This window comes from Symphalangus syndactylus, chromosome 8 (assembly GCF_028878055.3).
Source record: "Symphalangus syndactylus isolate Jambi chromosome 8, NHGRI_mSymSyn1-v2.1_pri, whole genome shotgun sequence".
Taxonomy (NCBI): domain Eukaryota; kingdom Metazoa; phylum Chordata; class Mammalia; order Primates; family Hylobatidae; genus Symphalangus; species Symphalangus syndactylus.
The window spans coordinates 25,362,272-25,375,789 of record NC_072430.2 but is presented as its reverse complement, the minus strand read 5'-3'; the positions used below and the strand labels follow the sequence as shown (position 1 = coordinate 25,375,789).

At 36.7% G+C, this 13,518-nt stretch overlaps 1 protein-coding gene across 1 annotated transcript in view; it reads right to left on the bottom strand.

The window, feature by feature from the left end:
- The window catches only part of CATSPERB (cation channel sperm associated auxiliary subunit beta), a 209,974-nt gene that overhangs the window by 69,759 nt on the left and 126,697 nt on the right, over positions 1-13,518 (bottom strand). Inside the window, exon 16 of the mRNA XM_055288401.2 lies at positions 8,878-9,022. Coding sequence (XP_055144376.1) covers positions 8,878-9,022 — 145 coding nt within the window. The remainder of the gene's footprint in view (positions 1-8,877; positions 9,023-13,518) is intronic.

Sequence of the window (13,518 nt, the reverse complement as noted above, 5' to 3'; positions counted from 1 at the left end):
TCATTTTACATCTGGGTATGTTTCTATAGTTTAATTTATAATTTTTAATATTCTATAATTTTTATTGACAATTTAGTTTTCTTAGGTGTTATTTTTACTGTTTCCAACATTATCTTGCTAGGTCTATTTTGGTTTTCATTTCACAATATGTGCTCTTTATTCTCTATTTGGCCATTCCTCCAGATCCACTCTCAGACTTTCTCCTTCCTGTTTGGTGCAATGGAAGACTGATTTCTATGAATTGCAATCTTTATGCTATTTCCAGTTAACTCCTGATTGGGCTTGGCAAATGAAATGCAGCAGCAGGAGTTAAGAAAGGAGAAGGAGACAGAAGTTAAGGTAGTTTTCACACTCTTTCTTCTTGCTTTGGTGGTGTGGTTCTGTGGTGGCTGTGAGCTTCCTAGATTACACCTCTTAAAGGGTGGTCCCTACTCCATTCCAGCTTTGACTGGGCTTTAGTAATGCCATCTATCTATCTTATCCCTCTAAGCAAAGAGACTGTAACATCTTTCTTCCATTGCTAGTCTCTGGATATTTTACTATCACTGTTGCTCCCTTTAACCATGTCCGCCCTCTGCAAATAGTCCCCCTGTAAAGCTTCTTCAGGTAAAACACCTGAGAGGAATTATGTTTCCTGCATGGTCCAATACTGATATAGTGTTTTTACCTACAGTGTCCCTAGGGCATAGAATATAGTGGTGGGATTCTGGGACTGAGTTGCTTACATACTTAATGAGCGAACAGATGACCACTTATGCCTGGCAAACCATAGCAAGCAAGGGCTTCACAATTACTCAGATTATCTCTGTGGCGAGTGTGGGATGCAGTGTCTGTGGAGGGCAAGACTTGAGGTGGTCCAGTGGAGTAGCTGCAGTTGATTACAATGATAACCATGGTTTTTACAAAGATTGTGCGGTGGCATGACTTCTATGGATATATTGGAGAGCTTACAAAAGCAAAAAGAAAAGCTTAGGATGAATATTCAATTCAAGGCCAGAGTAGAGGCTCTGATAGTCATACAGGGAAAAAAATGAACCTCACTTCATGACATATACAAAATTAGAGATTTTACTTTGGTCTGTATATGAAATCTAAAACAATCAATTTCCAGATGAAAACAGGAGAATATCTTCATAGCTTTGGGATGGGCAAAGAATTCTTAAATAGAATACAAGAAGTAAAAAGTGCTAACCATAAAAGGAAAGATTGATCAATTGAGCTTTCAAAAATTAATAATTTTTGTTCAAAAGATACCATGAAGAAGGTAAATAAGACAAGCCACTAATTACAAGAAGATATTTCCAAGTCATATTTCTAACAAAAAATCATATCCATAATACATTAAAATCTCATAGAAATCAGTAAGAAAAGTAACTCAAATCAAAACTTCATTCAAAAAAGACTTGAAAAGAATTTGCAAAAAAGGATATAAAAATGAACACATGAAAATATACTTAACATTATTACTCATGCAAACTAAATCTTCAATGAAATACCATTAGGCTGGGTGCAGTGGCTCATGCCTGTAATCCCAACATTTTGGGAGGCCTACATGGGCAGATCATTTGAGGTCAGGAGTTTGAGACCAGCCTGGCCAACATGGTGAAACCCTGTCTCTACTGACAATACAAAAAAAAAAAAATTAGCTGGGCATGGTGGTGGGTACCTGTAATCCCAGCTACTTGGGAGGCTGAGGCAGGAGAATTGCTTGAACCTGGGAGGCGGAGGTTGCAGTGAGCAGAGATCATGCCACTGCACCCCAGTCTGGGCAACAGAGCAAGACTCTATCTCACAAAAAAAAAAAAAAAAAAAAAAAAAAAAAAAAAGAAATGCAGCAAGAGGCAAGAGGGAGCTTTCTGGAATACCGGAAATGTTCAACATTGTTCTCCTAACGATATTCACAATTACTTTCATTTATTTCACAATCATATGATGCTTGATCACCAGAATCTTAGGTTGACACAGCTGCTGTCTCAACACATGATTCAGACATACAAACCACAAGGATTAATCTTGATACTGACATAAGTTAAACAAAAGCTTTATTGACAGAATAGAGAATAAATAAACCGAGTGGTGAAGATCTGGAGAAATAGAATCAGGATTTTGTGGTCTGTCCTTATCCTCAAACAAGGAAGGACCAATAGAGGAGATTGCATAACTGTAAAACTGCTTTTGCTGGTGAACATCAAGGACAAAATATTGAGGCCTACAAAATCATGCTTTTTGAAGTTATATCAGAAACCTTCAGAAACTTTGTCATTTAAAATCATATCAGAGACTGAAGATCAGAAGAAACTGGAGATCAGAAGAAATTTTAAACTATACAATAAAAAATGCTGTGTGTTAAAAACAACAAACAAAAAAACACAGCCTCTGTCTTGTCTTGGTGACAGTGTTTTTCTATTTCTGTTAGACCTAATAAGATATCTCCAAGTCTACCTCAATCTCAAAACTTACCCAATAATCTATAACAGTTCATTGTTGAGGCAATATTGAGAGAAGGAAGGTAAATCAACAAAATCCTGAAGGCTCTCAGTTATACCCTTCTAACAAGTAAGAAGGTGTATTGGTCCCTTTTCATGCTGCTGATCAAGACATGCCCGAGACTGGGCAATTTACAAAAGAAAGACATTTAATTAGACTTACAGTTCTACATGGCTGGGGAAGATCACACAATCATGGCAGAGGGTGAAAAGCACTTCTTACATGGTTGCAGCAAGAAAGAAATGAGGAGGAAGCAAAAGGGGAAACCCCTTATAAACCCGTAAGATCTTGTGAGACTTATTCACTATCATGAGAATAGCACAGGAAAAACCAGCCCCCATGATTTGATTACCTCCCCTTGGGTCCCTCCCACAACATGCGGGAATTCTGGGAGATACAATTCAAGTTGAGATTTGGGTTGGGACACAGCCAAACCATATAAGAAGGTGACAGTGGATGAGAAGATATCAAAAGGAAAAGTAGAGGGAAAAATCAAGCCCTCATGAGTGAAGCCGGGTTTACCACTTTCCAAGCCACTTTACTGAGTTGAGAAAATGGGTCCAAGTCCTATCTAAATGAGGTGAAGCAGATGGGTCTCAAGAATAATTCACCTACACTATGTTAGAGCAAATAGATCTGACCAGTGCTGCACCTTTAATGATGAACTTGATGGAAACAGGAAGAGTGGGAAGAACAGAAGAAGAAGGAAGGAAAAGGGATAAAGAAGGAGGTGGGTGAGTAGAGGAGGGGAGTCAGGAAGATTAGAAAAGGAGGGATTATAGAGAAGAGGCAGAGCAAGATGGCTGAATAGAGCCTCCAGTGATTATCCACTCCTGCAGGAACATCAAATTGAACAACGATCCACACAAGAAAGCACCTTTAGAAGAACCAGAAATCAGCTTGGGTACCAGCTTGGCCACAGTGGACAATGCACGAAGTGGGCTCCTGGGGTCTCTGATTCCAAGACTTGGCTCTTGTGTGGCATTTCTAAACCTGCCCTGGGCCAGAGTGGGGCCACTGCCCTGAAAGGAGAAACCCAGGACTGGCAGCATTTGCCAGAAGCTGACTGAAGAGCCCTTGGACCTTGAGTGAATAGTGGCAGTAGCCAGGGGGTAATTGCCATGGGCTTGGGGTGGTGGTGGCCATGGAGAGAGACTGCTCTGCTTCAGGATAAAGGAAGGAAGAGTAGGAAAGACTGTCTTGCAGCTTGGGTGCCAGCTTAGCCACAGTAGAATAGAATACCACATAGACTCTAAGGGTCTCAACTTCCTTGGCTTCCAGATGGCATCTCTGGACCTAGCTGGGGCTGGGGGCAACTCACTGCCCTGAAGAGAAGATCATAACCCTGGCTGGACTCATCACCTGCTGACTATAGAGCTCTTGGGCCTAGAGCAAACATAGGTAGTAGCCAGGCAGTGGAAACTGTGGGCCTTGGGCAAGACCCAGTGCTGAGCTGGCTCTGGGTTTGACCCAGTGCAGCCCTAGTGGTGGTGGCTACAGGGGTGCTTGCATCACCCCTTCCCTAGCTCCAGGCAGCTTAGCACAGAGAAAGAGACACTATTTGTTTGGTGGAAAGTGCGGTAAGAGAACAAAAGTCTCTTCCTGATAATACAGGGAGTTCTCCTGAATCTTACACAAGACCACCAAGGCAGTACTTCTACAAGTTGGCAATAGCCAAAGCATTACTGGGCTTGAGGTACCTCCTAATGCAGATTCAGCTGCAGTGAGCAAAGACTTAGATCACAACACTCAAGTCCCTTTGAATACTTGGAAAGCTTTCCCAAGAAGGACAGGTACGAACAAGCCCAGACTGTGAAGACTACAATAAATACCAAACTCTTTAATACCCAGACACCAATCAATGTCCAGAAGCATCAAGACCATCCAGGAGAACATGACCTCACCAAAGGAACAAAATAAGGCACCGATATTGGAGAGACAGAGATATGTGACCTTTCAGACAGAGAATTCAAAATAGCTGTTGTGAGAAAACTCAAGGAAATTCAAGATAATACAGAGAAGGAATCCAGAATCCTGTCAGATAAATTTAACAAAGAGATTGAAACAATTAAAAAGAATCAAGCAGAATTCTGGAGCTGAAAAACGCAATTGACATACTGAAGAATTATCAGAGTCTCTTAATAGCAGAATTGATAAAGCAGAATAAAGAATTAGTGAGCTTGAAGACAAACCACTTAAAAATACACAATTAGAGTAGATGAAAGAAAAAAGAATAAAAAGGAATGAAGCATGCTTGTAAAATCTAGAAAATAGCCTCAAAAGGGGAAATCTAAGAGTTACTGGCCTCAAAGAGGAGGTAGAGAAAGAGATAGGGATTGAACATTTATTCAAAGGAGTAATAACAGAGAACTTCCCAAACTTAGAGAAAGATATCAATATTCACATACAAGAAGGTAACAGAACACCAAACAGATTTCAGCCAAAGAAGATGACCTCAAGGCATTTAATAATGAAACTCCCAAAGGTCGAGGATAAAGAAAGGATCCTAAAAGCAGCAAGAGAAAAGAAACAATAACATACAAAGGAGCCCCAATATATCTGGCACAGACTTTTCAGTGGAAACCTTACAGGCCAGGAGAGAGTGGCATGACATATATTTGTTAAAACTTTTATCCCAGAATGATATATCTGGCAAAAATATCCTTCAAACATGAAAAAAAAATTTCCTGAGATAAAAAAAAGAAACTTGAGGGATTTCATCAACACCAGACCTGCCATATAAGAAATGCTAAAGGGAATACTTCAAGCATAAATAAAAAGATATTAATGAGCAATAAGAAATCATCTGAAGGTACAAAACTCACTGGTCATAGTAAGTACACAGAAACACACAGAATATTATAACATGTCAATTATGGTGTGTAAACTAATCACATGTTGAGTAGAAAAACTAAAAGACAAACTGATAAAATATAATAACTACAACAACTTTTCAAGACATGTCAGTTTAAAATAATGGGTTATAAGATACTATGGTAACCTAGAATTTAAAAACATACAACAGATATACAAAAAATAAAAGCAAGAAATTAATAGAAGAATTGATCAAGCAGAATAAAGAATCAGTGAGCTTGAAGACAGAAATTAAAACATGCTACCAGAGAAAATTGCCTTCACTAAAAGGAAGATAGAAAGGAAAAAGAGAAGGAAGGGAAGACCACAAAACAACCAGAAAAAAATTAAATGTCAGGAGTAAGTTCTGACTTATCAATAACAATATTTAATGTAAATGGACTAAACTCTCCAATCAAAAGACATAGAGTGCCTGAATGGATTTTTTAAAAAAAGGTCCCAGTGATCTGTTGCCTACAAGAAACACACTTCACCTATAAAGACACACATAGACTGAAAATAAAGAGATGGAAAAATATATTCCAGGCAAGTGGAAGCCAAAAAATAGCAGAAGTCACTATACTTATATCAGACAAAATAGATTTCAAGACAAAAACTATAGAAAGAGACAAAGAGGGTCATTATATAATGATAAAGGGGTCAATTCAGCAAGAGGATATAAAAATTATAAATATATATACACCCAATGCTGGAGCACTAAGATACAGAAAGCAAATATTATTAGAGCTAAGGAGAGAGATAGATCCCAATACAATAACTGTTGGAGATTTCAACAACCCATGTTCACTTTTGGACATGATTTTCTGTCTGGACAGGTCATCCAGACAGAAAATCAAAAAAGAAACATTGGACTTAATCTGCACTGTAGATTAAGTCCTAATAGATATTTACAGAATTCAATTTCAACCAATGGCTACAGAATGTACACTCTTCTCCTCAGCACATAGATCATTCTGAAATAAATAGAACATATGTTAAGCCATCCATATCTTCTGCAGAAGATATCCATGTGCAGAAGAATGAAACTAGACCTCTTTCTCCACACACAAAAATCAAATCAAAATGGATTAAAGACTTACATCTAAAAACTATTAAAAAAACTATAAAATGACTAAAAGAAAACTTTGAGGAAACTCTCCTGGATATTAATCTAGGCAAAAATTTCTTAAGTAATATCCCACAAACACAGGCAACCAAAGCAAAAATGGAAAAATGGAATCACATCAAGTTAAAGAGCTTCTGCACAGCAAAGGAAACAATCAACAAAGTGAAGAGACAATCCACAGAACAGGAGAAAATATTTGCAAACTACCCATCTGACAAGGAATTAATAACTAGAATATATAAAAAGCTCAACTCAATAGGAAAAAACTAACAATCTGATTTTAAAACGGGCAAAAATCTGAATAGACATTTCTCAAAAGATGACATACAAATGGCAAACAGGCATATGAAAAGGTGCTCAATGACCATCAGAGAAATACAAATCAAAACTACAATGAGATTATCATCTCATCCCAGTTAAAATAGCTTTTATTGAAAAGACAGGCAATAATGAATGCTGGTGACGATGTGGAGAAAAGGGAACCCTTGTACACTGTTGGTGGGAATGTAAATTAGTACAATGGAGAGTACATTAGTACTATGAAGAATAGTTTGGAGGTTCCTCAGAAAACTAACAATAGAGCTACCATATGATCTAGCAATCCCACTGCTAGGATATACCCCCCAAAAAAGAGATCAGTATGTTGAAGAGATATCTACACTCCCATGTTTATTGTAGTACTATTCACAACAGTGAAGCTTTGGAAGCAGCCCAAGTGTCCATCAACAGATGAATGAATAAAGAAAATATGGTACATGTACACAATGGAGTACTATTCAGCCATAAAAAAGAATGAGATCCTGTCATTTGCAACAACATGATTGGAACTGGAGGACATTATGTTAAGTGAAATATGCCAGGGACAGAAAGACAGAGTTTGCATATTCTCACTTATCTGAGGGAACTAAATATTTTAAAAATTGAATTCACAGACATAGAGAGTAGAATAATGGTTACCAGAGGCTGGGAAGGGTAGTGGGTCATTATGTAGGGGGAAAATGGCGATGGTTAATGGGTACAAAAATATCATTACATAGAATGAATAAGATCTAGTATTTGACAGCACAACAGAGTGACTACAGTCAATAATAATTTATTATACATTTAAAAATAACTGGAAGAATATAATTCGAATGTTTGTAACATAAAGGATAAATTCTTGATGTGATGGATACCCCATTTACCCCGATATGATTATTATACAGTGTATGCCTGTATCAAAATATCTCATGTATCCCATACATTTATACACCTACTATTGACCCACAAAAATTAAGAATAAAATATTTTTAAAAAAAGGAAGGGAAGAGAAGGAAGAAACTAACAGCTTGTAAAAGATAAAAAGAATCAAGTTGAGACAAAGCACATCCTAAGATAGGAGGTAAATTTACTTCCATATTCTGCCTCAAAAAATCTTAATAAATTAAATTCAACAAAACAAGATCTCAAAGACTCAATAATAGAATGACAAAATAAAATGAAAGTGCAGGTCACAAACATATAGAAATAAATTGAGAATCATGTCCCTTTATCACTGTAGGGTCCTAGGCTGGTTAGCAAAATTCAACTGAGTTGGAAGGGAGTGGGCGACTGTCATTAAGGTCAATCAATATTAACTGTTTCGAGATTTGCTAAAGGGTTCAAAATTACAGCCAGATAGGAAGAATAAATTTTAGTGTTCTATACCACTGGAGGATGGCATAGTTAACACTAATATGTTATATAGTTTAAAATAGCTAGGAAGAGGATATTGAACATTCCCAATATAAAGAAATGATAAATGTTTGAGATGACAGATATGCTAATTACCCTGATCTGATCACTCTATGTTATGTATCAAAATAGTACTTTGTACCCCATGAATATGTAAAATCAATATTTGTTAGTTAAGAAATAAAATTATACTTAAAAATTAACTACTTCTTTTGCTATGCAAACACTGATAGGAGCTATATAGACTTGATCAATGAAAGCACAAGATTACCAAATGAAAGAGATGAGAGCAGTGTATCATTCACACAACTCCACCATTACTGGTTGTGTGTCAGTTGTATCAGTGTAATCAGCAAAAGTAAGCTAACATTACCTACTTTAGCAAGGTTGTTGTGAATATTGGATGAGACGATATTTGTAACATGCTGAGCACAGTTGTAGCTTGACAAGTGGCAGCTGTTATTATTTGGCTTTTGAGACAGTAAAATGTCTCTGAAATGGTAAATGAGAACATAGCATGGTGACCTAGTGTTGCCTTTCTTTAGGACTATCCATAGGATCCTACTTCTATAGATCCTACAAATCCATCACCCCTAATAATTTGAGGTCTTAGGATTAATTAATATGGCAGGTTTTTCATATATCTTCTAATCCTGGGCCACATGTAATGCTTACACCAGTGAAAGCAAATTTCTTACCTGCCTTTGTTGAGTAAACCTTTCCACGTTGAGAAACAAAAGTAATAGCTGATGTATAAAAACTATGAAAAGTCTTCTTTATGATATCATCATGAAAGTTAGCTATTAATTGAAAGGTGTTGCCGCCATCAACTGAAAGCCATATCTAAAGGAATAAAGAGATAATACCTTACTAAAGGGCTGCCATGCAACAGTTGGCAATTACCTATCAGCCTACATGAGAATAGCCATGTGGCATGATCTTTTCCATATGCCTACATTCATCACACACACACACACACACACACACACACACACACACACACACACACACACTCATATATAGACTTATCTACTTTGTCTACCTTTTATTTCCATCCTAGAGTGTGTATGAAAGTGTCTGTGGCAGAGTACCAGGTCTACACAATATGCATAGTGATTGTATAAAATAACAAAGTTATTCCTATGATCTCCCAAATAATTCCGTGTTCATAAAAGAATGGAGTGCTGGGTGCATTTGGATCCGGGGGAGGGGTTTACCCCATATTGACATAATACTTCATGTTCTAGATGTCTGGCAAATATATATGCAGACATATTTTGCATGGAAGAGCCCCTTGTCATTTGCAAGGGATGTGTCCTGGGACCTTCGTAGATCCTCAAATCACTTATCTCACTGTATAGTTATATTAGTTTATTACTATAGCATCTTAGTTTCTTTGTTTCCTCATCTTTAGATAAGAGTTGTTTGAGGATAAAACAAATCGATTATGTATTATGATTCCCAATTGCTACCTCTTTTAATAGCCTAAGACTCATTCACATGAAGATTTCTGTTGTTTGGGTTTTTAAAAAATTAATTTTAATAACAAGTTATACAAGAAAATAGGCTTTTCTTACATTTCCAACTTTATAAATATGGCTGAAGAGTCTGAGACCACCATACAAATAATTCTCCTTTTATGCCTCATCTAATATAATCAATCCTAGTCTCCTCTATCCCTTCCCAGAGGTAACCCGTTGATCAGTTTGAAAATTCTAAGCATTAAAAAAAAAAAGAAAATTCTAAGCATTTACATTCATATGTATGCAGATACCAATAGAATATGTACAGTACTGATTTCATTTTTATGTTAGGGAGGAGATAAAGGCTTTTAGACTTGGACAGGAAGTAACTTTGCCCTGGACTGCTTGCTTACTGGGTCTGAATATTACAAACACACATAGGAAATGTACTGAATACACATAGGTGCTTCTGTCACTCAGGATGAAGCACTCATTGCTGGCATAACACAATCCATGATCCGAAGCATATGGTATGTGGACCTCAATTTTCACTCTTGCTTTGGGCCCTGCAAACATTACTGGTGAGCAGGGAGGTAGTTAGGGTGTCTAAGGAAGGGCATTTTGAACAATAGGTTTGAAAGTATCATACTGTACTTGTTGTTCTATAAGTTACATTTGTCATGCAACAATATATCTCAGATCATTTTATGTTAGCTCATGTGGATCAGCACATTCTTCTACACTGTCCTATAATCTCCAACTTATGGATATACCATACTTGAGATAGTCTATTTTTCTACTATACTAATGAACATTTAAAAGTTTTACCCAAATTTTCACTGTTGTGAATAATACTGCAGTGAACATTCATTTATCTGCCTGTTTGTACTAATGTTACAGTGTTATCTTTAAAGAAAATACTGAAAAATTGAGTTGCTGAGTCAGATGCTATGAGATATATATATATATATATATATTTAAGACAGGGTCTCACCCTGTCACCCAGGCTGCAGTGCAGTGGCACGATCTTGGCTCATTGCCACCTCTGCCTTCTCAGCTCAAGTGATCTTTTCACCTCAGCCTCCCAAGTAGCTGGGACTACAGGCATATGCCACCATGCCCGGCTAATTTTTGTAGAGATGGGTTTTTGCCATGTTGCCCAGGCTGGTCTCAAACTCCCGGGCTCAAGTGATCCTCCTGCCTTGGCCTCCCGAAGTGCTGGTATCACAGGCATGAGCCACTGCATCTAGCCACATTTCTACAATTTTAATAGAGACTACCCAAGTGCTCTTCAGTTTTGCTGAACCAGATTATAGTCCCACCAGTAGTGTATGAGAGTATCTGTTTCGCCAAACCTCACCAATACTTGATATGACCAAAAATTTATTTTTAATTTTTACTTATGATCAGAATGGAAAATGACATCTCATTGCGTTTCTCCCTAGATATTTTAAATTATTTATCTATACATGGCTCATTTGTATTTTTCCTTATATTATGTAATAATATAATGAACTATGTGAACTGAAAACCTATGAATCAGCATATTGCTAGTAATTTACATCTTCCTGTTTCTCCCCATTCCTATCCCTCTACCTTTCCTGTTACATATCCAATATCCTGAATTTTGTGTTTTTTCATTCCCTTGGTATTTAAAATAATTTAAGCACATGTTTAAATAACATATGGCTTAATTTTACTTATTTTTGCTCCTTGTAAAAAGGGCTATCCATACCATATATTGTCTTCTATAACTTACTTTCCCTCAACATTATTTACTTAAATTCATACATGTTGCATACAGCTCAGTTCACTTGCTTTTTCATTTCCATATAATAATTCATTAGGTGAATAAGATGTAATTTACTTATTCATTTTCCCATTCATAGACATCTGGATTATTTTTAGTAATTTGATGTTATTACTAGCAGTACCCATGACGAACATTTTAAAATGTCTCCGGATATATGTGTTTCCCTTGCTGAAAAGTGAAATTGGTGGGACACAGGATATGCAAATATTCACATTTACAAGATAATAATAACAATGGCAAATTGTTTTCCAGAATAGTTGTAATAATTTACTCTCCCAGCAGCAATATATAAGAAATCCTGTTGACCTACACTTTCTAAATGTTCTACAATTTCTAAATGTTGAATTATATTATTAAATATAATTTAATAATATAATTATAATATTAATATAATTCAACATTTTGTATCGTCAGAATTTATTTTGCCAATTAAGTAGCTGAAAATGGTATCATCGTTCATTCCTGATTTGTATTTCCCTGATTGCTTGTGAACTCCATCATCTCTTCACATACTTATTCCACTTGTTTTCTTTTCTGTGATATGCTTATTTGTGTGTTTTTTCCTTTTTGCTATTAGGTTGTCTTTTTCACATTGCTTTGCAGAAATTCTTTATATATTCTCACTTCTATAATTCTTTCTTAGTTAAATGTGTTGCAAATATCATCTCCCAGTTTGCAGATTGTTGTTGTTTTTCACTTCTTAGGATATCCTTCATGAAAAAGTCTCTTCCTCTTTCTCTCCTTCCTTTCTCCTTCCTCCTCCCTCCTCCACCTCCTTCTCCTCTTCTGCTTCCCCCTCCTCTTTTTTTTAAAAAGAGCATGCAAATAACTTTCTTTGGGTAAAAAGTGAAATTAAGAGACTCTGTGATCTGATTCGGGGACCTAACCAAATAAGAAAACTGACAGCTAAATGGCTGACTCACAAGTGAGCTTTTGGCCCGTATCACCAGTGTAACTTAGGATCAGTCTTTATTTCCTTTATTATTTTTCATTTTGAATGTTTAACTTGACCCAAATTATAAGTCATTGCCAAATTACTTTGGAAATATCCTTTGTCTTGATTGTGTTATTGCATATGGATGGTGCTCAAGATTATTAAAAATTAATTCAGATATTTTCAATTTTGTGAAGAGATGGTAGATATTTCCTAGGTCATAATACAAAAGTGATTTGTGATCTAACTATTGGTTATCTTATAACTTTTTCTTTTTTATTGAGGTAAAAAACACATATCATAAACTTTATCATGCTATCCATTATTAAGCATACAGTTCAGTAGTGTTACGTATATTTACATTGTAGTGAAAGAGTTCCCCCGCACATGCATAGTCTCCCCCATTACTAGCACTTCCCAATAACTGATGAACCTACACTGATACATCATTATCACTCAGAGTCCATAGTTTATATTAGGGACCATTCTTAGTCTTGTACATCCTATGGACTTAGACAAATGTATAATGGCATGTATCCACCATTATAGTATCAGACAGAAGAGTTTCACTGCCCTAAAAGTCCTCTGTTCTCGGCCTTTTCAACCTCTCTGCCCTCTAATCCCTGGCAACCACAGATCTTCTTGCTGTCTCCACAGTTTTGCCTTTTCTAGAATGTCATATATTGGAATCATAAAGTTTGTAGCCTTTTCAGATTAGTTTCTTTCCCTTAGTAATATGCATTTAAGCTTCTTCCATGTATTTTTTTTTTTTTTCTTTTTTGAGACAGAGTCTCACTCTATTACCCAGGCTGGAGTGCAGTGGTGCAATCTCGGCTCACTGCAACCTCTGCCTCCCCAGTTCAATTGATTCTCCTGTCTCAGCCTCCTGAGTAGCTGGGATTACAGGCTCCTGCCACCACACTCAGCTAATTTTTGTATGTTTAGTAGAGACAGGGTTTCACCATGTTAGCCAGGCTGGTCTCAAACTCCTGACCTCAGGTGATCCACCCATCTCGGCCTCCCAAAGTGCTGGGATTACAGTCTTCCATGTCTTTTACATGGCTTGATAACTCATTTCTGCTTAGCACTGAATAATAATCCATCATCTGGATATACCAAGTTTATTTGT